The sequence below is a fragment of the Euleptes europaea genome, chromosome 20, assembly GCF_029931775.1.
Source record: "Euleptes europaea isolate rEulEur1 chromosome 20, rEulEur1.hap1, whole genome shotgun sequence".
NCBI classification, from domain to species: domain Eukaryota; kingdom Metazoa; phylum Chordata; class Lepidosauria; order Squamata; family Sphaerodactylidae; genus Euleptes; species Euleptes europaea.
Window position 1 is genome coordinate 15,373,620 of NC_079331.1, and position 27,634 is coordinate 15,401,253.

General features: G+C 46.6%; 1 protein-coding gene across 1 annotated transcript in view; it reads left to right on the forward strand.

Annotated features, from left to right (window-relative positions):
* Nucleotides 1-27,031, forward strand: part of AGBL1 (AGBL carboxypeptidase 1) — a 351,974-nt gene extending 324,943 nt beyond the window's left edge. The window contains exon 23 of the mRNA XM_056866097.1: nt 26,815-27,031. Within this exon, the coding sequence (XP_056722075.1) occupies nt 26,815-27,031 (217 nt within the window). The remainder of the gene's footprint in view (nt 1-26,814) is intronic.
* Nucleotides 27,032-27,634: the final 603 nt, after the last annotated feature.

Here is a 27,634-nt window from a genome sequence, read left to right on the forward strand (position 1 = left end):
TGGCCAGGAAACAAGATGGAGAGATTGTCTTCTGTCTGGTCCATAATTGTTTCAGGTGGGTTCAGGGAATATGGGAACCCATGTGGAAAACTCCCCCACCCCCCGGGTGTCCCAGTGGTCTGGCGTCAGTTTGGTGACTGAGGAGCAACACAGAGTCCAATGGAACATTATGAAAATGCCCCAGCTATCCTGTTTCTGTGGTTGCCAACCTCCAGGTGGGGCCTGGAAATTTCCCTGAAGTACAACTGATCTCCAGAGGACAGAGATCGGTTCTCCTGGTTAAAAAAAATATATGTTTTGTAGGGTAGACTGCATGACATTCTACCCTCCTCAGGCTCCAAAGCGAAATCTCCAGGGATTTCCTATCTCAGAGTTGTCAACCCTACCTAGTTCATTCTCTGCTGCAAAACTTAGCTCCGTTTAGCGTGGTGTAGTGGTTAAGAGCGGTGGTTTGGAGCGGTGGACTCTGATCTGGAGAACTGGGTTTGATTCCCCTCTCTTCCACATGGGCGGCAGAGGCTAATCTGGTGAACTGGATTTGTTTCCCCACTGCTACACACAAAGCCAGCTGGGTGACCTTGGGCTAGTCACACTCTCTCAGCCCCACCTACCTCACAGGGTGTCTGTTGTAGGGAGGGGAAGGGAAGGTGATTGTAAGCCGGTTTGAGTCTCCCTTACGTTCTAGAGAAAGTCGGCATATAAAAACCAACTCTTCTTCTTCTAAATCCTATCTATTAAGCCAAGCAACGGTCTTCCTTTTCATCTGTTCTGGAAATGCCAGGAGCAAGATTGAGAGGTAGTTCTGTATCCTTAAACAAGCAGTAGAAGTTCAGGAGGTGGAGAGGAACCCGACCTGAGACTGCTGTAAACCGAGACCAGGATCATGTCCTTATGATTACAACCGCAATCACGCATGCATGCAAAAGCAGGCCAAAGAAATCCTGCTGGGCAAGTATTTTGGTTTTTAAAAGCAACCAATCACTGCTCCCCTAATGGGGAAAAAAATTAATAAAGCTGCATTGCTTAAAGAGCATGCAACTGTATCCACCACGTCTGGATGTTTTTGACAGGGTACTGCGAAAAGGAGCAGATTGGATCAGCAAAACTTCACTCAGCTCTGACAGTTTGATTGCCCGCCGCGGAGGGGGATGACAGATGTTGGAGCAGCGTGAGCAACCAAAACACAAATGCGTTCCACGCAGAGCCTCCCCCCCATACTTAAAATGATTTGCAAACACGGAGGGGTCAGATTGCGGGGCGAACTCCTCGGGCACCGAGAGGGAAGGAAATTGGGGAAGGGGGCTTCGGGAGCCGAAGGGAAAGCTGTTCCCAATGATGAAGGGCCCTTGGGTGTCTGACAAAGTGCATGGAAGCCCAACCCTGCTGTTTTGTCTTTCACGGGGTGATTATTCCGCCATGAATCATCGCTGGTGAATAAAAACCTGCTGAAGGACACAGAATGGAGACGGAGCAAAGACGCATGAAGAAGAGTTGGTTTTTATACCCTGCTTTTTCTCTACCAAACGGGGTCTCAAAGCGGCTCAACCTCTTTCCCTTCCTCTCCCCACAACAGACACCTTGGCTATTTATGCACAGGAGGTTTTGCCTTGGATTTGCTGCTCTCCAGAAACACATTTTCCCCATCCAAATTCTCAAAACTCAAAAATAACACCCCCCCATGCAGAGTTTTGAGAATTTGGATCGGGAAAATGTGCATCTAGAGAGTGTCAAATCCAAGGCAAAACCTCCCATGGATAAATGGTCCTTGTGATGTAGTTGGGGGAGAGAACTGTGACTAGCCCAAGGTCACCCAGCAGGCTTCATGTGGAGGAGCGGGGAGTTGAACCCGGTTCTCCATATTAGAATCATACAGTGTTGGAAGGGTCATCTAGTCCAACCCCTGCCCAATGCAGGAAATTCACAACTACCTCCCCCCCCCAGTGACCCTTACTCCATGCCCAGAAGATGGCAGCAACATGCTTCTTATGTGTTTGATAGGCAAAGGGCAGGCAGAAATGCCAAAGATGCACATTCCTTGGCATGAGAGCCAGTGTGGTGTAGTGGTTAAGAGCGGTGGTTTGGAGTGGTGGACTCTGATCTGGAGAACCAGGTTTGATTCCCCGCTCCTCCACGTTAGCGGAGGCTAATCTGGTGAACTGGATTTGTTCCCCCACTCCTACACACAACTGGATTTGTTTCCCCACTGCTACACACAAAGCCAGCTGGGTGACCTTGGGCTAGTCACGCTCTCTCAGCCCCACCTATCTCACAGGGTGCCTGTTGTGGGGAGGGGAAGGGAAGGTGATTGTAAACTGGTTTGATTCTTCCTTAAGTGGTAGATAAAGTCGGCATATAAAAGCTAACTCTTCTCCTTCTTCTATGATCACGATGGATAGTCGTATTAATCTGTCATCTCCATGTTCAGAGGCAGTTTACCTCTGAATACCAGACACTGTGTATGTGTGTGTAAAGTGCCGTCAAGCCGCACCCGACTCATGGCGACCCCTTATGGGGTTGTCAAGGCAAGAGACTAACAGAGGTGGTTTGCCAGTGCCTTCCTCTGTATAGCAACCCTGGACTTCCTTGGTGGTCTCCCATCCGAATACTAACCAGGGCTGACCCTGCTTAGCTTCTGAGATCTGACGAGATCAGGCTAGCCTGGCCCAGGCTAGCCTGATCTCGTCATATCTCAGAAGCTAAGCAGGGTCAGCCCTGGTTAGTATTCGGATGGAAGACCACCAAGGAAGTCCAGGGTTGCTGTGCAGAGGAAGGCACCGGCAAACTACCTCTGTTAGTCTCTTGCCATGAAAAGCACAAAAAGGGGTTGCCACGAGTCGGCTGCCACTTGAAGGCACTTTACACACACACACACCAGACACTGGGGAGGCAGTCCATTGTTTCTATCCTCTGCTTCTGTGCTTCCCAAAAGCCTCCCTCTGCCACCCATTGAAAATGGGATCCTGACCATGTCTGTCATTTTGACGGGCTCTCTTGAGGCCCAACAGTGAAATCAGAGAGCCATCCAGAGGAGACTTCTGGGAAATTGTTTTTGTCACTGCCGAATGTAAGAAGGCATTAGTTCCACTTAGCAGTTAAGTATCAAATGTGTTATTGAAAGGTGTCTTTAAATAAAAGAAAACTGCATTCACAGGTAGTGCCTTTTTAAAAAAAGTTAGATTAATAACACCACCTACAACACCCATTGTGTAGGAAGGAGATAGAGAAAGCTTTCCCCTACAGTTTTTACTAATGCATGGATAAACTCTGCCACCCCCAATAGTTTCTACTAATGTATTTTAATCCTTATATAACACACCTGTTGCAATTCCTACTTTAGGCTTTCAGCGTCTGCTTAGATGGAGAATATAATCTTTTCTGCTACTCTGCTTCCATTGCTGTTCCTTCAGTTCTTACTTGGGGAGGGGGAGGATAGTAAGAAAGTAAGAACATAAGAATAGCCCTGCTGGATCAGACCCAGGCCCATCAAGTCCGGCAGTCTGTTCACCCAGTGGCCAACCAGGTGCCTCTAGGAAGCCCACAAACAAGACGACTGGAGCAGCATTGTCCTGCCTGTGTTCCACAGCACCTAATGTAATAGGCATGCTCCTCTGATCCTGGAGAGAATAGGTATGCATCATGACTAATATTCACTTTTTACTAGTAGCCATGGATAGTGCTATCCTCCATGAACACGTCCACTCCCCTCTTAAAGCCTTCCAAGCTGGCAGCCATCACCACATCCTGGGGCAGGGAGTTCCACCATTTAACTATGCGTTGTGTGAAGAAATACTTCCTTTTATCTGTTTTGAATCTCTCACCCTCCAGCTTCAGCAGATGACCCCGCTATTATGAGAGAGGGATGCCATGTTTTGCAAAGTAATAAAGACTGTATAAAAAGCCCTGCTAAAACAGTGTGTGTGTGTGTGTGTGTGTTAAGGGCTATCAGGTCGCTTCTGACTTAAGGCAGCCCTATTAATTAGCAACCTTCAAAACTTCCTATCGTTAACAACCTTGCCCAGGTCTCTCAAACTGAGGGCCATGGCTTCCTTTATTGTGCCAATCCATCTCATTTTGGGTCTTCCTCTTTTCCTTCACCTTTTCTAGCATTATTGTCCTTTCCAGTAGGGTTGCCAACCTCCAGGTACTAGCTGGAGATCTCCTGCTATTACAACTGACCTCCAGCTGATAGAGATCAATTCACCTGGAGAAAATGGCCGCTTTGGTCATTGGACTCTATGGCATTGAAATCCCTGCCCTCCCCAAACCCCACCCGCCTCAGGCTCCGCCCCTAAAACCTCCCGCCGATTGCCAAGAAGGACCTGGCAACCCTACTTTCCCGTGACTCTTCTCATAATGTGACCAAAATATGGCCATTTTAGCTTCTAGGGAGAATTCAGGTTTGATTCGATTGAGAGCCCACAGATCTGTCTTTTTGGCCGTCCACGGTATCTGTAAAACTCTCCTCCGACCCCACGTTGCAGAGGAATCGATTTTCTGTCAGGATGAACACCAGTTCTCCATTTGAATTCAAGCCGAGGAGGCCATTCAAGGGACCATCAAGTGATCTCAGATCCCAGAAGTTTAATTCCAAAAAGGTGCTTTTTTCCCCCCCTCTCCCCACCGATGCTGATGAAAAACTTCCCGGCTTTGGTTTTTCTCCCCACCAATGCTCTAATTAACGGACTGCAGAAGTTGCAGAGTCACCCTCATCCGTTTGTCCACAGCTCCCTGGAAGGATTGCATGCATCTTCCTGACAGCAAGTCATTATAGGCGTGTATGAGCGCACTGCACCATTAGCTAGAAGTATGGAGCTTTTCTGGCAAAAGATCGGCACCTGCCTCTGGGAAATGTGCCATATTCCTAAAGTGACCTGGTTTAGAAGAGGCGGTCCTTATTTTTTCGCCTATGGCACTGGCAAAACACAGGCAATTTCTAGAGCTACCCTAACAGCCCATTCCTGAAAACTGGGCTGAAAGTCTTCAGGAGGCGGTGTGACCTCGCCGCCAGCGTAAGTGCATGTAACCGCGTGTTTAAACGTACTTACGCTGGCGGCAAGGCCAGTCGTGGCAGCGGCAGAGAGCTGCGGGACTGCGCCTACCCACTCCGCTGGCACGGCCTCTCAGTGGCATAGGCCACGGCGTCAAGAGGCTGCGCCGGCGCAGGGGGGCATCCCGGGGGCGTTCTGGGGGGAGGAGTCGCCTTGCTGTTCCCTATGGGGCAAAAGGCCCTGATTAAAAAAAACCCCTGCTAAATGGCTTTTTTTTTTTTTTTTTTTTGCGGTGTGCGCGATTTGGCTTAGGAAGAGGCGCCCGCCGACTCCGCACACCGCATTTTCAGGCATGGGCTGTTGTCTAACCAGTGTCTTCCAGGTTTTTACTGGAAGTAACATCATTTAGCACACAATGCTGCTAGTTAAATATCTATCTATCTATCTATCTATCTATCTATCCCGCTGCCTCTTGAAGTGGCAGTGGGCAACAGGAAATGGGGGGGGTCTCCCGGCCCACTGGGGGGGCTTTGCAGCCCTAAGTAAATAGCATGGTTTGGTTTGGGGCATCTTCAGTTGGCTGGCAGGTTGTGCTTTTCTTTTATTTATATTGAGTTTTGTTTTATGTTGCTTGCAGAAACTTGCATTAGAAGGCTGGGTGTAAATATTTTAAGTGATTAAATCAGGCGCAGTTCAGAAATCATTATGGCACTGCCAGAACCAAAAATGCTCGAGCCATCAAAAATAGAGAGTTTTGGTTTTTTTAAAAATGAGCATCCGGATATGGTAAAAGTAGAGAGGACTCTTAGAGTTTCTTGGTCTCTTCTTTGTCTTTTGCAAAAATTGGCTTAACTTTCTCCTGTTTCCAACTCTCCTCTCAAAGATGTTCATGTGTGTTGCTTCTGATTTCAGTCATATAGACCTTCACCCTGTGATTGGTCTGATAGGAACAGCTTAAAAAGGTAAAGGTCCCCTGTGCAAGCACCTGGCCATTCCTGACCCATGGGGTAATGTCACATCCCGACGTTTACTAGGCAGACTTTGTTTACGGGGTGGTTTGCCGTTGCCTTCCCCAGTCATCTCCCCTTTACCCCCAGCAAGCTGGGGACTCATTTCACCGACCTCGGAAGGATGGAAGGCTGAGTCAACCTTGAGCCGGCTACCTGAAACCGACTTCTGTTGGGATCGAACTCCGGTCGTGAGCAGAGCTTGGACTGCAGTGCTGCAGCTTACCACTCTGTGCCACGGGGCACTGATTTCAGTCATATAGTCCTTCACCCTGTGATTGGTCTGATAGGAACAGCTTAGCCTATGCAATTTCCTGCGCTGCCTCCCACATTTTTGGGGGGCGACGCCCAGGAACAAAAGCTCCCCGCAAGTCATCAGGCAAGACTGTTCCGTTTCGTACATGCTACCCTATTGATTAGAGAGCCAGCATGATGTAGTGGTTAAGGTGTTAAGCTAGTATCTGGGAAACCCAGGTTCGAATCCCGCTCTTCCATGGAAGCTTGCTGGGTGATCTTGGGCCAGTTACACACTCTCAGCCCCGACCCTGGCTAGCATTTGAATGGGAATCCTCCAAGGAATACCAGGGTTGTGATGCAGAGGCAGGCAATGGCAAACCACCTCTGAATGTCTCTTGCCTTGAAAACCCCACTTTTCTCTACTTTTTAGGAGTCTCAAAGCAGCTTACAATCGCCTTCCCCTCCCCACAACAGACACCTCCGGAGGTAGGTGGGGCTGAGAGAGTTCGGAGAGAACTGTGACTGGCCCAAGGTCACCCAGCTGGCTTCATGTGTAGGTGTGGGGAAACCAACCTGGTTCTCCAGATCAGAGTCTGACACTCATGTGGAGGAGTGGAGAATCGAACCCGGTTCTCCAGATCAGAGTCTGCTGCTCTTAATCACCACGCCACATTGGCTCTAAAGTGGCCTCATTCTGAGTCAGTGGCCAGGTATCACTGCATTCTTCCATTTAAGGTGATCACAGCATATAGACACAAAGTCACCCAGCAGGCTTCATGTGGAGGAGTGGGGAATTGAACCCAGTTCTCCAGACTAGAGTCCACAGCTCTTAACCAGTACACCACGCCAGCTCTCGAGACGAATAGACTCATCATCCATCCCAAAGTTTCCCCCAAACACATCTGAAGCAAACTGCAATCCTTTCCTCTCTAAAGGTAAAGGTTCCCTGTGCAAGCACCGGGTCATTCCTGACCCATGGGGTGACATCGCATCCCGATGTTTCCAAGGCAGACTTTGTTTGCGGGGTGGTTTGCCAGTGCCTTTCCTCTCTACTCCCCTCAAATATCCAGAGCTGGTAATAGGGTTGTCAGCACTGGGTTGGGAATTACCTGGAGATTTTGGGGGGTGGAGCCTGAGGAGAGCAGGGTTTGGGGAGGGGCTTCAATGGGGTATAATGCCATAACCACTTTCCAAACCGGCCATTTGCTCCAGGCAAACCGATCTCTGTTGCCTGGAGATCAGTTGTAATAGTGGGAGCTCTCCGGCCACCACCTGGAGGATGGCAACGCTAGCTGGCAACCCTACCTGTCAACCACAAGCCCTTCCAGGTGAGGGCCTTGCCCACTTGCCTGTCCCATGTTTTAGAGTAGGGTTGCCAACCTCCAGGTACTAACCAGAGATGATCTGCTATTTCAGCTGATCTCCAGCCAACAGAGATCAGTTCACCTGAAGAAAATGGCCGCTTTGGCAATTGGACTCCATGACATTAAAGTCCCTCCCCTCTCCAAACCCCACCCTCCACAGGCTCCGCCCCCAAATCTCCAGGTATTTCCCAACCCAGAGCTGGCAACCCTACTTTGACTGCATAAATAGGGTTGCCAACCACCAGGTAGTAGCTGGAGATCTCCTGCTATTACAACTGATCTCCAGCCGATAGAGATCAGTTCCCCTGGAGAAAACAGCCGCTTTGGCCATTGGGCTCTATGGCACTGAAGTCCCTCCCCTCCCTAAACCCCGCCCTCCTCAGGCTCCGCCCTAAAAACCTCCTGCTGGTAGCAAAGAGGGATCTGGCAACCCTATGCATAAAGGGCAGCTTCTTATATTTCAAAGGCAATTTCCAACCCAGAAATCAGGGGTTTGGGTAGATAAATAAGAGGGGAGAACTGCATCCCCACAGCTGCTTGGAGGAAGAAATAGTGATATAAATACATGTTTAATTGCAGTTTAATTACAATTACTTACTAGACTTACTAAATGCAGCGTAATTAGAGTGAGACCTTGATTTAATCACAGTCTTATCAGACATGGCTCCCACTTGTTCCTTCTGCTTCCTCTGCCACTTCCTTCCATGCATATTTATCCCAACCAGGAATTATTATTTTTTAAGCCTGCAAATGAAAGAAACAAAAACTACAAAATCTTGCAAAGGTTTAGGTTTCCCTGGAAAATTCAGCATGGCAGTGAATGAACTACCTCAGTCTTTTCCTCGGAAACAGTAATTAAAAAAAATCTGGCTTTCTCTCACCTGTCACCCTGTTACTGCCCCAAGAGACTAATAATAAAGAATTCTCATTAGCAAGTCATGATTGGTAATAATTCAGCTCATTGCTTGCACTGAGTCAATTCCTTCAGTCACCGTGGCTAGTAGCCACTGAGAGATCCATCCTTCATCAATCTAACCCCCTTTTAAAGCCATCTATGCCTGTGGCCATCATCTGGCAGCAAATCCCACATTTTAATCACTCACTGGGTAAAGAAGGGGTTGTGGCTCAGTGGTAGAACATCTGCTAGACATGCAGAAGGTCCCAGGTTCAATCCCCGGGATCTCCAGTTAAAAGGACTAGGCAAGTAGGTGATGTGAAAGACCTCTGCCTGAGACCCTGGAGAGCTGCTGCCGGTCTGAGTAGACAGTACTGACTTTGATGGACCAAGCGTCTGATTCAGTAGAAGGCTTCATGTGTTCAAGTATTTCCTTTTATCCATCCTGAATCTGCTGCCCACCAGCTTCCTTGGATGCCCCCCGCGCTCTAGAACTTTAGGGAGAAGGATGGAAAAGTTCTCTCTGTCTACTTTCTCTAGCCAGCGTGGTGTAGTGGTTAAGAGCGGTGGTTTGGAGTGGTGGAGTCTGATCTGGAGAACCGAGTTTGATTCCCCCCTCCTTCACAGGAGTGGCGGAGGCTAATCTGCTGAACTGAATTTGTTTCCCCACTCCTACACATGAAGCCAGCTGGGTGACCTTGAGCTAGTCACATTCTCTCAGCCCCACCCACATCACAGGGTATCTGTTGCGGGGAGGGGAAGGGAAGGTGATTGTAAGTAAGCCAGTTTGAGTCTCCCTTAAGTGGTAGAGAAAGTCAACATATAAAAACCCACTCTTCTTCTTCTACCCCATGCATAATTTTACACATCTCTATCTTGTACAGCATGATAGAAGGCAGCATGGTATAGCCCAATCTTGTCAGATCTCAAAAGCTAAGCAGGGTCAGCCCTGGTTAGTATTTGGATGGGAGAGCACCAAGGAAGTCCAGGGTTGCTCCACAGAGGAAAGCACTGGCAAACCACCTCTGTTAGTCTCTTGAAAACCTTACTGGGTTGCCATAAGTCAGATGCGACTTGATGGCACTTAATGTGGTCTTTTAAAAGGCCAAAAGAGGGTGGGTTTTTTGCAGGTTTCCTGGGCAACAGGAGGGTCAGGGGAGTCTCCCAGAACCAAACCTGGGTCTCCCAGATCCTAGTCCAGCACGTTAACCACTACGCTATGCTGTCTCAGAGAGAAAGAAGAGACAGTGTGGTCCCCGTCAGCCTGCCTGGGACCAACTGCCATTTTGGTTCCTTGCCGGGTTGTTATGAGGATAAAATGGGAAACTGGGTATGTCATTCTGAATTTCTTGGTGGAAGGATGGAATAAAAATTATACTAGAAAAAACACCCTGGACAAACAGTTGTCAAGGATGCTCTAGGCTCTAGAGCCAGAGTGGTGTAGTGGTTAAGAACTGTGGTTTGGAGTGGATTGGAGAACAGGGTTTGATTCCCCACTCCTCCACATGAGTGGCGGAGTCTAATCTGGTGAACTGGATTTGTTTCCCCACTCCTCCTCATGAAGCCAGCTGGGTTAACTGGAGCTAGTCACACACTCTCATCCCCACCTACCTCACAGGGTGTCTGTTGTGGGGAGGGGAAGGGAAGATGATTGTAAGCCGGTTTGATTCTTCCTTAAGTGGTAAAAAAAAGTTGGCATATAAAAACCAAGTCTTCTTTGTCTTCATCCTGCATTAAGTAGGGGGTTGGACTAGATGGCCTGCATGGCCTCTTCCAACTCTATGATTCTATACCCTGAATGCAAGGTATCAAATAAATATGGTGATTCATAATTAGGAGATTCATTCTTGGTTCTGAGAATTATAGCAACGGCAGCTGGATTTTGCCTCCTGGATTTCCACTTGGAGTCTCTTTTCTGATCCTCAGATTACCACCTGGCTTTGCTAACTTATATGATGTTTACATTTCTGTGCCCATCACCTTTAGGTTTCATCTCCTCCATCAATTAGCAGGTTTCTGCCCACCATCCTCCCTAATGGTTAGTATGCACAAAAGACAGGGAGGCATTCGCATCTGCATGGAAGGTCTGAACTCTATGGTCCCGCTGCCCTTTCAAAGTTCACCCCTCCTGTCTTGACTTTTCCTGTGCAGCCGATAAATTAATTGCTAGCTCAGGGAAGGGAAGGCGTGTGGAATAAACAGATCAGAATCCCATGGCTTCACGAGGCAAGCTGGATGCCATGGCGAGATTGCAGGGTAAGATAAAGGGATACCACGGAGAGATACAATAAACACTCTTGGATAGATGTACGAGGGAGATAGCGTGGATATATGGAGAGTATTAAAGAGATGGATACTGCCAAGAAACCGAAAAGAATTCTGCAGACAGATAAATGTCCCGAATAGATGCTCGAGCAAGAAGGGTCTTGCTAGACAGATGGATGGGCCGAGAAAATGGATCGGCCTACAGCAAACGCCGTGGCGAGCACTACCAAGATGGATACGGTTGATAACTAAATCCCATAAATAAATACTGAAGATGGACCCTCAGCGCCGCCTGCCATTTATGAATATTTGACACGCACAAACACACACATACACATGCTCAAACTGGGCTTCATCCCGAATAAAAAGCTGCCAATCGGCCTGTGTTTAATCGCACCGTTAAACATTTAAGAGGTGTTAGGCGATGTGGGGGGGGGACAGATATTTATCAGCGGGTTCTGAGCTCTATGGGACTGATGGATGCCTCACGGATGGCAGACCGAGGAATGACATGCATTACTTCTCCGGGAGGGGAGAGCTCGTTGCGAGACCCCCGTTGCTAAGTGCAGCTTGTTCGGCTAGGATGGTGCGTGAAGAGCTGTTCTCTTGGAAACCGTGTGCCTCGGTTGTACCAGCGCACTAAACGGGAGCCAGGGCTTAAGTGAAAAGCATATCTGGATTTCTAGCTCGTGTCCTCTCCAGAGAGGCTATCGGAGAGCTTGAAAAGGGTCCAGAAAAAGGGATAAGAAGGTTCAGTAAGAATAAGGGATGCTGGACTATTTGCCCAACAGGTTAACGTTCTACTTTTCAGTTGGAATTAGGGAACTGTCCCCCCCTCCCATGTTCTTTTCTTGAGCAGCTTGATCCTGTTTGTTGGGTACCTTTTCATGTATTAAAACAGTACAGTACAGCTGATGGAAATCCAAGTGTGGCCCCTCTCCCATTGACCACTTGATAGCCAACTGTATAAATAAACAGTGCGCAGATTAATTGGTCAGACAGGGATTATCAATTAATACTGTATTTTTTTTAAGCCTTACCATTTAGTGTTTGGTCAGGGCACTGTTATGGTCGAGATGATTTCATGCATGCACGTATTCGCACAGCCTGATGGGAGATGTAGTCAGCCCTGAATTCCCTAACCCAACCATCCATGACACTGGGGGATTATTTGCTACCAACTCTCTAAAAATTGTATACAGAAGAAGAAGAAGAAGAGTTGGTTTTTATATGTCGACTTTCTCTACTACTTAAGGAAGAATCAAACTGGCTTACAATCACCTTCCCTTCCCCTTCCCACAACAGACACCCTGTGAGGTAGGTGAGGCTGAGAGAGCTCTAAGAGAACTGTGATTAGCCCCAGGTCACCCAGCTGGCTTTATGTGGAGGAATGGGGAAACTAAACCGGTTTACCAGATTAGTGTCCGCCGCTCATGTGGAGGAGTGGGGAATCAAACCTGGTTCTCCAGATAAAGAATCCGCCGCTCCAAACCACCGCTCTTAACCACTACACCACGCTGGTTTCTAGTGACACATTTCCTGCAGCAAAGTTGCCTTACAGTTCACAGTACTTGTGACAGATAGAAATATCAGAGCGATCTATCAAAGATCGCATGGCAGTTGGACTCCTCCAGTCCAACCTATTTATGACCTACGCATCAGGCAACTTAGAAGATGAAAGGGAAGGGGTATTAACCTTCACACCTCACCCATGGCAACTACTCTTAACATAATTTAACCTTCAAAGGAATCTGAAACCATGAACCCTTCCACTTCCTTTCTTCCTTAGAAAGGCCTTATCTGAAAGTATATACATTTTTTAAAAATAAATCATTCCATCCAAATTGAATTTTAACAGTCCAACAGCACTGCCAACCACCATCTTCCTTCACCCTCTCTCCAGCCATCTCCCGGGGTGCCCGGGTTCCCAGCAGCGCTGAAGAAATAATATATTCAGTTGCTTCCAGCAACAAATTAAATATGAAAGCGGCATTGGAGTCTTCCATTTATTTCTGGTAATGACAGTTCGAGTGATGGCAGAGAAACCAAGTTGGTGCCTTCTCTGCGCCTTGAAGAACGTCAGGTGTCTCTGGAGGATATCTAAGCATCACATGCTGAGAAAGTGATTTGAATAACTTTGGGCTGAAATGAGAAAAGTTCTTTCCACCTCTTCCAGTTGTGTTCAGACTCTTCTTCTTCTTTTTTTTTAAGGCATCTGATGCTTTTTCTAGAAGATTCTGACATATCCGAAGCACCTTGCAACGGTGGATGTTTTTCGGAGAAAATGGAAAAGCGTTTCAAAGAGAGTTGAGCAAATCTGCCATATAGGCAGCAAGATTCTGATCTGGCCTTTCTATAGTTGAACGGATCAGGTAGTAGGTGATGGGAAAGACCTCGACCTGAGCCCCAGAGAGTGGGTGTCAGTCTGAGTGGACAATACTGACATTGATGGACCAAGGGTCTGATTCAGTATAAAGGTAAAAAAAGGTAAAGGTCCCCTGTGCAAGCACTGGCTTATTCCTGACCCATGGGGTGATGTTGCATCCCGACGTTTACTTGGCAGACTTTGTTTGCGGGGTGGTTTGCCAGTGCCTTCCCTAGTTATCTTCCCTTTACCCCCAGCAAGCTGGGTACTCATTTTACCGACCTCGGAAGAATGGAAGGCTGAGTCAACCTTGAGCCGGCTACCTGAGACTGACTTCCGTTGGGATCGAACTCAGGTCATGAGCAGAGCTTGGACTGCAGTACTGCAGCTTACCATTCTGCGCCACGGGGCTCCTGATTCAGTATAAGGCAGTGCCATATATTCATGTGAGCCACACACCCTCTCATAACATGGGGAAGGGTTAGGAAGATTCGCATGACCCACTCCTGGTGTTCAAAAATAAAAATAATTCTTACAGTGGTTTTTCCGATCCGAAGCCTTTATTGGCATGAAAAATAAAGCCTACAAAGGCAAATGCATAAGACCATACTATACAAGGAACATGAAATCTCCATTGTTTTTACAGTAAAATCAATTTAAGTGGATTACTTAGTTTCGCAGTTCTAAGCCAGCTTTATTTGATACACAAGTGCTCACGTTCTTGGATTGCAATATGTAGAAACCTTACCACCAGTTCAATTTTTATTGGGTCCTGAATGGTCATAAGGAGAGACACCTTAATTTTGGCAGGCAACCATTCCCAGTCCACAAATAACAGGTCTATAAATTGAGAATGACCCCTAGCATAAAACAAACAGTTAAGTAGCAAAGGAGGAACTGACTATTTCGCCCTCCCCGCACGGACAGGCCCCGTCCGTATGTGAGACCTTATTAAATCTTCCATAGAGCAGGGCAGAAGGAAGGGCATTGCAGTGGTTTTTCAAAGAAGAGTATCAGTTCAGTTGGCTATTGAACTGATACTCTTCTTTGGAAAACCACTGGAAGCCTAACAGATGCCTTCAATAAGGCCTTTTGGTCAAAACGCGTAGGGCATTTTATCTTAGTAATAAAATACATTTTTACCTATTTTGCACCATTGTCCTTGTTTTTTTTTAAAAAAAAAAATCTCCTGTGACTGGTGCGACCCTTTTATTTCTACCCACTTCTGGTGTGGCATTGACTAGCGGTTATGCCGTTCCTAGAGAGATCCAGTGTGGTGTAGTGGTTAAGAGCGGTGGAGCGGTGGACTCTAATGTGGAGAACCGGGTTTGATTCCCTGCTCCTCCACTTCAGCAGCGGACTCTAATCTGGAGAACTGAGTCCATTTCCCTGCTGCTCCACATGAAGCCCATCTGGGTGACCTTGGGCCAGTCACAGTTCTCTTTGAACTCTCTCAGCCTCATCTACCTCACAAGGTGTCTGTTGTGTGGAGAGGAAGGGCAGGAGATTATAAACTGGTTTGATTCTCCTTTTTAAAAAAAGGTAGAGAAAATCGGCATATAAAAACCAACTCTGCTTCTTCGTTATCTTCTTCCCTTCTTTGGGAAGACCTGTGTAGCGGGGTGAAGGCTGAATCCTGTCTTTAAGAGGAGGAGGAGGAGGAGGAGGAGAAGGAGGAGGAGGAGGAGGAGAAGAAGAAGAAGAAGAAGAAGAAGAAGAAGAAGAAGAAGAAGAAGAAGAGGAAGAAGAAGAAGAAGAAGACGATGACGACTCCCAGCTGGCTTCATGTAGAGGAGTGGGCAATCAAACCCAGTTCTCCAGATCAGACTCCTCTGCTCCTCTGGTAGTCATTTGAAGACCTCCTGGACTTCGAGTCTCACACACAATAAGACTGAGCACAACTCCAAATCATGGTTTAGACACTGCGGAAATGAGCTCTGTGCGCCCGTGTTTCCCCTCTTTCCTTGCAAGTATGTTACTTTTTCATCTGGACAGCATTCTGGTCTGAATGGATTTTGCTACCTGCTGCTTAGAAAAAGACGTATGAGTTTCCAAACAAACTTTCAGGCTTAAGGTAACATCTCAAATATAGATTTCTGACAACGCCTGGCTGTGTTCCTTGATAGGCTGCTTTGTGAGATAAGCCGATAACCCATCTTGCCTGAAAAGTTCTTTTCCCCCTTCTTGATAACTGAACTGACTGTATCTGAGCACCATTAAATCTGACACCAAGTGACTGTGGAGTGACCATGCGGAGAAAGAAAAGAAGACACTGCCATGCATGCGCCAGAGGGGAGTCAGTTGCTTATCTGATCTTGTTTCAAGGCAATGGATCTTCTCTGTACCTCCCTCCAAAGAAGCCCAGATCTAGCTCTTATTCCCCCTCTGAAAGGCAATGGGAACCACGTGCCATAAGAGATAGGAGATTAACCAGAAGTGCTTGTGGAGGGAAGACCTATGTGCTAACAGAGAGAATGTACAGCCTGGGTTGTGCGTGCCGTGATTCTGTGCAACCACGCATACACACGTCACAGATCATAGAATCATAGAGTTGGAAGGTGCCATAGAGTCCATCCAGTCCAATCCGCTGCTCAATGCAGGATCCAAGACAAGTGTTCATCCAGCTGCTGCTTGAAGACTGCCAGAGAGTGGGAGCTTGCCACCTCCCTAGGCAGCCGATTCCATTGCTGAATTGTGTATGTGTATTAAGTGCCATCAAGTTGCTTCCGACTCATGGCGACCCTTTGAATCAATGTCCTCCAAAATCTTTAACAGCCTTGCTCAGGTCTTGCAAATTGAGGGCTGTGGCTTCCTTTATAGAGTCAATCCTTCTCTTGTTGGGTCTTCCTCTCCATCCTGTCCACATCCTTTTTGAAGTGAGGCCTCCAGAACTACTACCACTACTGAGCTACTCTTACTGGGGAAAAATCCAGCCCCTGAGTATTCTTTTTGTTAAAAATCTGTGTTTCTAGCCCCTATGGGCAGGGGTGAGGCTGAAGATTTCAAGGAGAGAGTCCGCAGTCAACTATATGGCTCCTCAATGTCTCTCGAGAACCAAATGAAATTCTAGATAGCGACTAATTACCCCACCCTTTTCTTTGTGAACAAAACCAATTTCTCTCTTTGCTAAGAAAACAAGACAGGTAAAATGCATACAAAGTATATTAAATAATAAATTTTACAGGCTAAAATATACAGGTAAAATAGTTTGAAGGAATGACAGTAATAATCTAGTGATGTAATACAAATTTCTAAGAAATAGAGGTGTGGTATAGTAAAAATGTCTTTATACTAATAAGTAGATTTGAATACAAGTTTAATGACTAACCTTAAATGGATTACTTGGAGATAGTAAGAAGCAAAGTTTTTCTCCCTCTCCCATAATACTAGAACACGGGGTCATCTGCTAAAGCTGGAGGGTGAGAGATTCAAAACAGATAAAAGGAAGCATTTCTTCACACAACTCATAGTTAAATTGTGGAACTCCCTGCCCCAGGATGTGGTGATGGCTGCCAGCTTGGAGGGCTTTAAGAGGGGAGTGGACATGTTCATGGAGAAGAGGGCTATTCATGGTTACTAGTCAAAATGGACTCTAGTCATGATGCATACCTGTTCTCTCTAGTATCAGAGGAGCATGCCTATTATTTTGGGTGCGGTGGAACACAGGCAGGATGATGCTGCTGCAGTCGTCTTGTTTGGGGGCTTCCTAGAGGCACCTGGTTGGCCACTGTGTGAACAGACTGCTGGACTTGATGGGCCTTGGTCTGATCCAGCAGGGCCTTTCTTATGTTCTTAATATATGGTAGAAATAAAAACTGTTTGAATAGAAGGTTAATTTAGGATAAAGTAAGGTACATTTGACAATATGTTATGTTGTGTTATGTTAGGTGTTATGTAGGTAGATATGTTATTTCCCATTTTGTTTGTATGTTATGTATTTGTTTTTAAGAGAGCCAGCATGGTGTAGTGGTTAAGAACGGTGGTTTGGGGCGGTGGACTCTGATCTGGAGGATTGGGTTTGATTCCCCACTCCTCCACATGAGCATCAGAGGCTAATCTGGTGAACCGGATTTGTTTCCCCCCTCCTCCACACGAAGCCAGCTGGGTGACCTTGGGCAAGTTACAGTTCTCTTAGAGCTCTCTCAGCCCCACCTACCTCACAGGGTGTCTGTTGTGGGGAGGGGAAGGGAAGGTGATTGTAAGCCAGTTTTAACCTCCCTTAAGTGGTAGAGAAAGTCGGCATATAAAAACCAACTCTTCTTCTTCTAAGTTCAAAATTTAATTTTTTTTAAAGCCATTGCAAGCCTAACACAGGGTCCTCTGCTGAAGCTGGAGGGTGAGAGATTCAAAATGGAGCAAAGGAAATATTTCTTTACACAACGCTTAGTTAATTTGTGGAACTCCCTGCCCCAGGATGCAGTGATGGCTGCCAACGTGGAAGGCTTTAAGAGGGGAGTGGACATGTTAATGGAAGAGAGGAGTATTGATGGCTACTAGTAAAAATGGCTACTAGTCATGATCCATACCTATTTTCTCCAGGATCAGAGGAGCATGCCGAATATATTGGGTGCTGTGAAACACAGGCAGGAGAATGCTGCTGCAGTCGTCTTGTTTGTGGGCTTCCTGGAGGCACCTGGTTGGCCACTGTGTGAACAGACTGCTGGACTTGAAGGACCTTGGTCTGACCCAGCAGGGCTTTTTCTTAAGTCCGTATGTTATTAATATGGTGTGGGGAGAGGGGGAGAATAATTGTGCAGTTCCGTTCTGTGATGACTCAAAATGGGACAGTGTATTCAAAGGAGAATTTCTATCAGGTAGAAATTCACAAGCACTTAGCTGTCCTACATAGAAAGGTTGGAACAGAGGCACTTCAACCCAGATTTTCAATACATTTCACTCCTGGCTTTACAGAGTAGAACATTGACTTGCTGGTACTATTAATAGAGCCATAACATTTGAAGTGTCTATTTTTGCTGCGGCTGCGCCGGTTAAATTGAATCAGACATTTTTAGAGATCAATATGATAAATTGTTATAATGAGCAGATCACTTTTATTGCCTCTCTAAATGTTTTCCAGTGTTTGTTTTCTGAATTTTGGCATATCTTTGAATTTATTGTTTTGGAGGCGGGTTACGAGCAGCGGTTTTGATAATATAAGATTTGATCGGTTAAATGTCGAGTACACTATGATGATCAATTTCATTTCCGCTGTAAGATTGGGACACAGGGCTAGATTTCTACTATCAGAAGTCCCATTGGTAGGGTGGCCAGGTCCCTCTTCACCACCGGTGGGAGGTTTTGGGGCCGAGCCTGAGGAGGGTGGGGTTTGGGGAGGGGAGGGACTTCCATGCCATAGAGTCCAATTGCCAAAGCGGCCATTTTCTCCAGGGGAGCTAATCTCTATCAGCTGGAAATCAGTTGTAATAGAAGGAGATCTCTAGCTACTACCTGGCGCTTGGCAACCCTACCCATTGGTCCCAGACAGATGTAGAATCGTTTCATAGTCCGACAGCACCTCAAATGCAAGGAATAACAATACCAGACTACTTTAAAGGGTTGTTGTGAAGACCTCTGAGGTTATGTTTGTGAAATGCTTTCAACATTTAAAGTATGATATATAAAACAGGTGAGATTATTTTGAGTGCCAGAGGCAGAGGCTGGCATAATAACCCCTGAACAATGTGGCCGACCTGCTCAGAACTCTTTTGGTTCCCTTAAGATTCCCGAACAGTTTGGTTTGATCCCGTGCTAGAGGCAAAATTCAGCGGCAGCTCTCACCCCCACCCCACAATTCCCAGCCGAGGCCTGCTCTTGTGACACCAACACCGATTCGATCTGCAGAAATCCTCGGTGACACTTTTCATGCTGCGGAGATCAACAGATGAGGATACCTGGGTCTGTAGGTCAGGCAGTCAAAGGCTCAGTCGTGGTCTCTCCTTTTTTGTTTTTTTAAAAGAAGGCAGACACTCTAGACTTTTGTAAATCCTGAATTTCAAGACCCCTGAAGACACTTGGCTGTCTTGGATGCCAATTCCACTTACAGCGTTGCTTAAAAAAAAAAACCCAAAACCCTGCACTTTGCTCTCTTACCTCTGAGTGACTTTTAAAAAACTAGGAGGCTAGGAGAGTCGGAGGATCGCCAAGCTCTCTGGGTTCAATCCTGCGTGTCGTACATTTTCTTTCTCGCAGGAAAGAAAAACCCACCCAGATCTCTATATCAGCCTCGCGCGAGACCCTCATCTTTTATCATTCCCTTCGACAGCTTCAGGCCAGGCGTTCATTAATAAAACAAACTGACGTGAACAGATGCAGCCATGGAACGGAAAGATGAGCACCTCCGTGCCAATCCCAGTAGCTTACTCTGATTTTTTTTTTTTTGGCTTGTTCTTTCCCCTTTCGAAAAGGATCCAACTAAATTTCAAATGAGCGCATGAAAGCATGCTCTGCATCATCTGGTGGGGGGAGCATTATTTAGTTTACCGATGCAGGTATGTGACCAGTCCCTCTCTCGGCTCTATAAAAGGGGCACGTAAGATAAGTCGTTTCATGGACCAGCATTTCAGCCCGATCAGTATGAGAGGGTCTTACTGATATGGCCACCAGTGAAAGATGTATGGGCTACCATTTCCCTTTTAACCCGCTCGCTCTTATATCCCTTGTTCTCTCTGTACCATTAGAATCCTCTCTTTCTAGGGCTGCCAACCTCTGGGTTGTGGTATATATTAAATTTTTGCAGAACAAAAGTTCCAGTCGGAACATAGAATCGCCACGACCCAAGAAGCAGACGCGAAATGGGATAAAATACCAGAACCCCATTGTCGGTGGCCTGTATGGACATTTCTATTGTATTGTGTTATATACCACAAATATTGAAAAGCCACTTTATTGTGAAAAAATTGTAAATTGTGATACTTTTTAACAATTATACAGCGGCAAGGTGCTGCCTTGCTAGCTGGCTACACACTGCATTTTACAAGTTTCAAGGACCCAGATAAAGGTTGCACTATTCTGAAATAGGCTTAACATCTTTTTTTAATGCCCCAAGTGCTCAATTTTTTGATTTCACAGTCTCCTTTGGGGCACTAGTTATTTCTGTTTGACTACCAAACCTCCAGGTGGTGGCTGGAGAAATCTCACGCTATTACAACTGATCTCCAGGTGACAGAGATCAGTTCCCCTGGAGAAAATGGCCACTTTGGAAGGTGGACTATATAGCATTATACCTTAATGATACTGTTCATAGGGCCAATTTGACCCTGAACAATGTCACACTAAGATCGAACTTTAAAAAGGAATTATATATATAAACAGATATCTCAATAAACAATAAAAGAATTAGTATTTTTTTAACTTGACTGACTGAGATAAAAACTCGGCAACTGCCAATGTGGTATTAAAATCCGCCCTCGCTAAAAAACCCTCAAATTTTCCAATTCGCAAGCAGATTCCCAGATAAAAGGCTTTCTCCATCTGTCTCTCACTTTGTTGAGCAGGTCGCAGCTAAACAAGGAATGCTGAAGAGTGTCTGTTTGGCCAGAACCACATCGGCATACTCTCTCACAATACCATACCCTATTTAGATGGCCCGTTAACTCCCTTGATGGAATGGCATTTAGTCTAGCCAACATAAATAATAGACTATGTCGTGGGATGGTCAGAAAATAAAAATACATTGGGAGAGATTGTGGCAAGTTTAGACCTAGGTATAGAGGGGAGGGACTATATGGCATTATACCCTTTTGGAGTCCCTCCCCTCCCCTCCCCAAACCCCACCCCCATCAGGCTCCACCTCCAAAATCTACAGGTACTTTCCTTTTTTTAAATTTTTTTTATTATTTTTAATAATATTACAGTTAATTTCATCATCATTTGTCTTAATATAAAAAAACACAAACAGTTCTCATATGTTTATAATACTTTCTATAACTTCCCCTCCCTCCTCCTCTGTCCATTTAAGATTCTAATACTCCCCTTTGCATTTACTATCTAATTCATCATGGTTCTTTATATTTAAATTTCACTAAGAATTTTAGTAATTAAAAATAAACCGTTACCATTAATCTATAAACATTCGAATTAGATAATCTACAGGTACTTTCCAACCTGAAACTGGCAACCGTAGTGAGAAACAAGCCCACTGCTGGCTTGCATTGTTTGAACCAATAAAGGAAGTCAAAGCTGGGAATGACATGGTTGCTCTGTAACTAACTTTGCTTTTGAGTAAGAGAGCGGAAACACAAGCACATGGTTAAATAGGGAAGGATTCTGCTATTCATTCGACCCCGACTTTTCCCGGTAGTTCCCAGAAGCAGTCTGTCCCAAAGTGGCTGGTCAACCATGGAGTTGCATGCACTGTGAACCAATGATCTGAATCATGCAGATTGGAGTAGAGTTCTGGCTATGGGGTCTCAAAAAAAGATATTGTAGCACGCTGAAAAGAGGGCAGAAATGGCAACCAAAATAATCAAGGGCTGGCTTGCTCGGAGGAAGCGTGTAAGAGTCTGGGGCTTGACAGAGAAGATCGCTAGAGTGAAACGTGATAGAGGCTTATCGAATTGTGTACGGCCATCCAGTGGAGAAGATAACCCCCTGCTGTCCTCCGGGCGCCAACCTTTCTCCTCCTGCTTTCCCAGCCCGCCCGCCTGGCATGTTTTCTTCCCCATTTTACATGATACAAGTCCCACCGGCCTCGGTCAGGCATCCATTTTTTAATCTGGCCAAATCAATTACAAACATTACAGACGGCAATTACCTTGGGAACCCCTGGAAAACTAATTAGTACAAGTCCTAATGATGAATCGCACCTTGCCTTTGACTTTTATGGAGAAAGGGGGGAAATGCGAGGGGAGAGAGAGAGAGAAAGAGAGAGAGAGAGCATTGACACTGGGTAATCATTGCAGGCAGAATCTGGAGTCAGGGATTAATTGCTATTGTATTAAGAGCTGCATCGCAGTGGATGGGAATCTAGGGCAATTGCTATCACTTACGAGTCCATAAACTGTTCATTGCCTGCCCCGATTTTCTAGAGAGGGGCAGCCATTGCATGGGCTGCTGTGATGTCACGGAATGCTCATGAACATTCGTACTAATCTCGCAGAACATTCACCAGCTGTGGAGGCTCTTTGAGGGAACGGAAACATCAGTCTGGAGGAGGAAAACCTGACGCAGAGGCAGGAGAGATGGCGATCTCACATCCCCCCCCCCGAGAAAGGATCCCATTGGGCAGTGATGCAAAATCTGAGGGGGAGGATCTAGCAAACTTGTTAACCACCTTCCTTTGGGGATGCCATCCTCCAGGTGGGACCTGGAGATCCCCCTGGAATTACACATCATCTCCAGACTACAGAGATCACTTGCCCTGGAGAAAATGGATGTTTTGGAGGGTGGGCTGTACGGCATTGTACCCCACTGAGGTCCCTGTCCTCCCCAGGCTCCTTCCCCAAATCTCCAGGAGTTTCCCAACCTGGACCTGTCAACTCTTACCACCCCATCCCCTGCTAGTGGTCAGGGGGGACATGGCAACCCTATGGCTTCCTTCCTTCCTTCCTTCCTTCCTTCCTTCCTTCCTTCCTTCCTTCCTTCCTTCCTTCCTTCCTTCCTTCCTTCCTTCCTTCCTTCCTTCCTTCCTTGCAATGCAATCCTAAACTGACTTCAGTGGACTGAGAAGGGTGTAGCTCTGCTGAGGAGTGGGGAACAGAGGGGGTTTGACTTTGCCTGCGTCTGCATATTTACTGGTCTCCCGTCCATGTTCTAACCCTGCTTAGCTTCTGAGATCTGACAAGATTGGTCTAACCTGGGCCATCCAGGACAAAACATTGGGCGAAAACGCATGGTCGCTTTATCCTCATTTGATCCCTGTTTCAGCCAGGATTCAGCCTGGATCGAACGCATGCGTTTTGCCTAATGTGCGTTCGATCCTGGCTAAAACAGGGATTAAAGGAGGATAAAGCGACCATGCGTTTTCGCCCATTGTTTATCTTTCCCTCATCCAAAAGAACCGACCAGACTGTTACAGGGCATTCTCGTTCCAAAAGTACGGACTCAAGGCTATTCTGGACAACCACAGTTCAGTGACCTGTGATGAGTATACAAAGGCCTGCTTGTTTGGTACAGTTATCTGCGAGAGCGGCCATGCAATTTTGGTTTGAGAGCAGAGAATTGTAGATATTCATGGCATGAATGAATGAATGAATTGTAGATATTCATGGCATGCCCATACAATCGGGCAGGGCAGTTAACTTCAAAAACTTGGCACCAACCCAGAATGAAATTTTTATACTAGGATTTAACAGAAAAGAGGGTGCAAATTAAAAAAGAAAGAAAGAAAGAAAGAAAGAAAGAAAGAAAGAAAGAAAGAAAGAAAGAAAGAAAGAAAGAAAGAAAGAAAGAAAGAAAGAAAGAAAGAAAGAATTGACATAAGCATAAATAAAAACCCCACCGGGTCTGTCTTTCCCATTGTTTCTGTTATGTCAGCAGGAATTTGGAATCCTTACACACAAAACCAGCCTTTCAAGAGCCGATGCAAACAAACAAACACAAACACACGCACATACAAAGCAGGACTAATTAAGATCAAGTCATCTCTCAATAAATATGCAAATTAAAAATCAAAACAAAGGGATTCTATTTATCACATCATAAAGTTGCAAATTGCTGCCGAGGCTCCCCGAGACCGCAGCGGATGGGGCTTGTGGGATGCTAGATTGTAAATGAGCACAGGCCAATCAACCTTTGCATATCTGTTCACACTGAATGCATGCATTTTTATCCCAGTTGCAAGGGGGTTTCTCCACCCCATTAGGGTTTCCGGGTCCCTCTTCGCCACTGGCAGTAGGTTTGGGGGGCGGAGCCTGAGGAGGGTAGGTTTGGGGAGGGAGTTCGTATTAGGGAGATCGGGGCCCAGTTCCTGTAAAGGGATCCCCGATACTTTTCTTTCTGCTACCAATTCAGAGGGATTGGATCGTTCCTCTTGAACTATAGAGAATTGAGATCACACACACGCACAAAAGACACAAAGCATTTGTCTTTGTGTTAAACAATCTTTACTCTAACTCAGGGTAGGGAAAAATATCACTGGGATACAAAACAAATAATTCTGTCTACATTCTATGTTTCCTATACTTGCCAAAACCTTTGGCAAGGCACTAAGCTTACTTATGAGTAGGCATCCTTAGCGAAAGGAGAGCCTCTCATCCTGCCTGCTTAGCAGTCCAAGCAAAAGTGTGCAACTACTTTCTCTTCTAACAAAGAAATCGAAAGCAGTTAAACATGCAAAATAGTTATATACGTGACCCTCAAGCACGATTGCAATGGCCACTACAAACTGGCCATTTGGTCAGTTACAATATTAACCCCTTAACTGTCTGACATGTAACAAAGCTCGCTATCTAATACCCAACACTTCGACACCATAGAGTCCAATTTCCAAAGCGGCCATTTTCCCCAGGCGAACTGATCTCTGTCGGCTGGAGACCAGTTGTAAATCCTCCCGCTGGTGGCAAAGAAGAATAGGTTTTTATATGCCGACTTTCTCTACCACTGAAGGGAGAATCAAACTGGCTTACAATTGCCTTCCCCTACCCACAACAGACACCCTGTGAAGTAGGTGGGGCCGAGAGAGCTCTAACAGAGTTGTGACTTGCCCAGGGTCACCCAGCTGGCTTTATGTGTAGGAGTGGGGAAACAAACCCAATTCACCAGATTAGCCTCCGCCACTCATGTGGAGGAGTGGGGAATCAAACCTGGTTCTCCAGATCAGACTCCACCACTCCAAGAGAGACCTGGTAACCCTAGTTGGGGGGCATCAGTCACACCATTTGAGTTTTAATGTTTAAATCTGTGGCATTGCACATTTTTGCACACGTTTGTGGGAGGCATAGGTCCTCCTCTCACATTATTTCTGGACCTTACCCAACCACCCATGACCTTGGGGTGGAACCATCTTACCTCCTGAGCAGATGTAAAAGCCCCACAAAGGAAGTTCCACCACCACAAGGAAAAGAATGCCACCACTGCAGCTACTGCACACCTGCAAAGCTGTTCAGCGGCTGTTCATGGCAGAAAGGTCAACAGATCCAAGCTTCAGCTAATGGACGGCCAGGGCTGTCTGACTCAGGATTGCAGGTGCTCACTGCAAAGTTTGTGCCATCCCCAGTTGCAAGAGAATAAAATGGAAACCAACTTTAGATCTACTATTTGGGTGGTACATTTTTGTCTTGCCCTTCTTCCAAGAAGCTCAGGGCATGTGTGTGAATAAAGTGCCGACAAGTCCCAGCCAACCTATGGTGACCCCAGCAAGGGGCTTTCAAGGCAAGAAAGAAGCAGAGGTGGTTTGCTGTTGCCTTCCTCTGCAGAGTCTTCTTTGGTGGTCCCCCATCCAAGCACCGACCCTGCTTAGCTTCTAACTTATGGTGACCCCAGCAAGGGGCTTTCAAGGCAAGTGGGAAGCAGAGGTGGTTGGCCATTACCTCCCTCTGCAGAGTCTTCCTTGGTGGTCTCTCTTCCAAGTACTGACTTAATGGAGACCACGGCAAAGGGCTTTCAAGGCAAGTGAGAAGCAAAGGTGGTCTGCCATTGCCTTCCTCTGCAGAGTCTTCCTTGGTGGTCTCCCTTCCAAGTATTGACTATGCTTAGCTTCTGAGAATTGACGAGATTGGGTTATACCGTGGTGCCTTTCTGCCCATAAAGAAGATAAAGCTAGCATATATTATTCTCCTTTCCTCCATTGGAACACAACAACCTTGTGGGGTAGGTTAAGATGGAATAGACTGACTGGTCCAAAGTCAGCTTTTGGGTTTTGTGGCAGAGTGGGGATTTGAACCGTAATCTCCCAGAACATTTATTTATTTTTTTATTTTACAACATTTGTATCTCACTTAAGACGGCTAACAAATTAAAATGTATGATTCGAAATCCCATCTTAAAAGCCATTAAAAGCCAACACAGAAATGCATTATTAAAACAATTTAAGATCAGAGTTTAAAATATATATACAATATTTTTAAAGGTAGTCCCCTGTGCAAGCACCGGGTCATTACTGATCCATGGGGATATGTCACATCACAATGTTTACTAGGCAGACTCTGTTTACAGGGTGGTTTGCCATTGCCTTCCCCAGTCATCTACAATTGAGCCTCCCGGCAAGCCGGGTACTCATTTTATTGACCTCGGAAGGATGGAAGGCTGTGTCCACCTTGAGCTGGCTACCTGAAACTGACTTCCGTTGGGATCGAACTCCGGTCACGAGCAGAGCTTGGACTGCAGTACTGCAGTTTACCACTCTGCCCCATCGGGGCTCCTATAAAAGATAAACACGGGGCGGAAGGAGGGATGCTTGTGGGAATGCCAAGCGGAATAAAGAAGTTGCCACCTGCTGGAGGAACAGGGCAACAAGAGGGGACAGACGAACCTCCCTGGGGAGATAATTCCAAAGTTTTGGTGCCATGACCAAGAAGGCCTTGTCTCAGGTTGTCGCCCGCCTCATCTCAGTAGGGAGAGGCACCTAAAGGTTAATCACTACACAGCATTATTTCTGCCTTTATACCCCTTTTCTCCTTCCTGCACTCAGTGCGAAACATACAGCCGCAGGGCTCCTGTCCTTTCCAAACTCTAATTTCTCTCATAGCTCCTCTTCCTGTCCTCTTGGTTCCATTCTCTTTCTTTCTCCATCCTGTTTCTCTGGCAGGAGCATCAGCGTCAGCGTGGAGACGGACGACGAACTCCCCGTCGGGGACGACGTGGATTACAACACCGACAGCTGCTCCGACCAGGAGGGAGACTTCTCGGAGCTGGACTACGCCATGCGGGAACGTCCCCGCGGGCCAGACGGAGGGAGTGCGGAGGCGGAGGCCGGCAAAGGGCAGGTGTGCGGCCTCAAGCCTTGCGATGGACTTTATATCTCCAGCCGGTAGAGCTTCCCCCCTCCCCGTGCCACTTTTCAGCATCAGTTGGGGTCTTCGGCAGAACAGAGAGCAGCCCGGATCATTGAATTCCCCAGCAGGGAGCAGATGGGTCGCTGCTTGTGTTTCTTTCTCAGCTGGTGACAGCTCCGGTCCCAGATGTGCCGCCACACCTGTGCTTTCAACGTAGACTTTTTTCCCAGTGTTTATGCTACCTGAAGGAAAAGAGGCCAAGAGATTGCTTCCATCTGCCTCTGTCTCTATCTCTGTCTCTGTCTCTCTCTCTCTCTCAGTGTTCAGTGTTATCTGAGGGGAAAGAGTCCATGGTTGTTGTTTTTCTCTCCCTCCCCCTCGGTGTTTACTCCTCCCAAATATATATAATATTTGGACATTTGGGAAGAGGAAACACTGATACGGCAAGGCTGCGAAGAGGTGGGCCATTCCAGTGCAGTGGCCCATATTCAGTTATTAGGGATGCCATCCTGCAGGTGGTGCCGGAGGATTCCCCAGAATTACACCTCATTTCCAAACTCCAGAGGTCAGCTTCTCTGGAGAAAAATGGATACTTTGGAGGGTGGACTCTATGGTATTGTACCCCACTGAGGTCCCGATCCT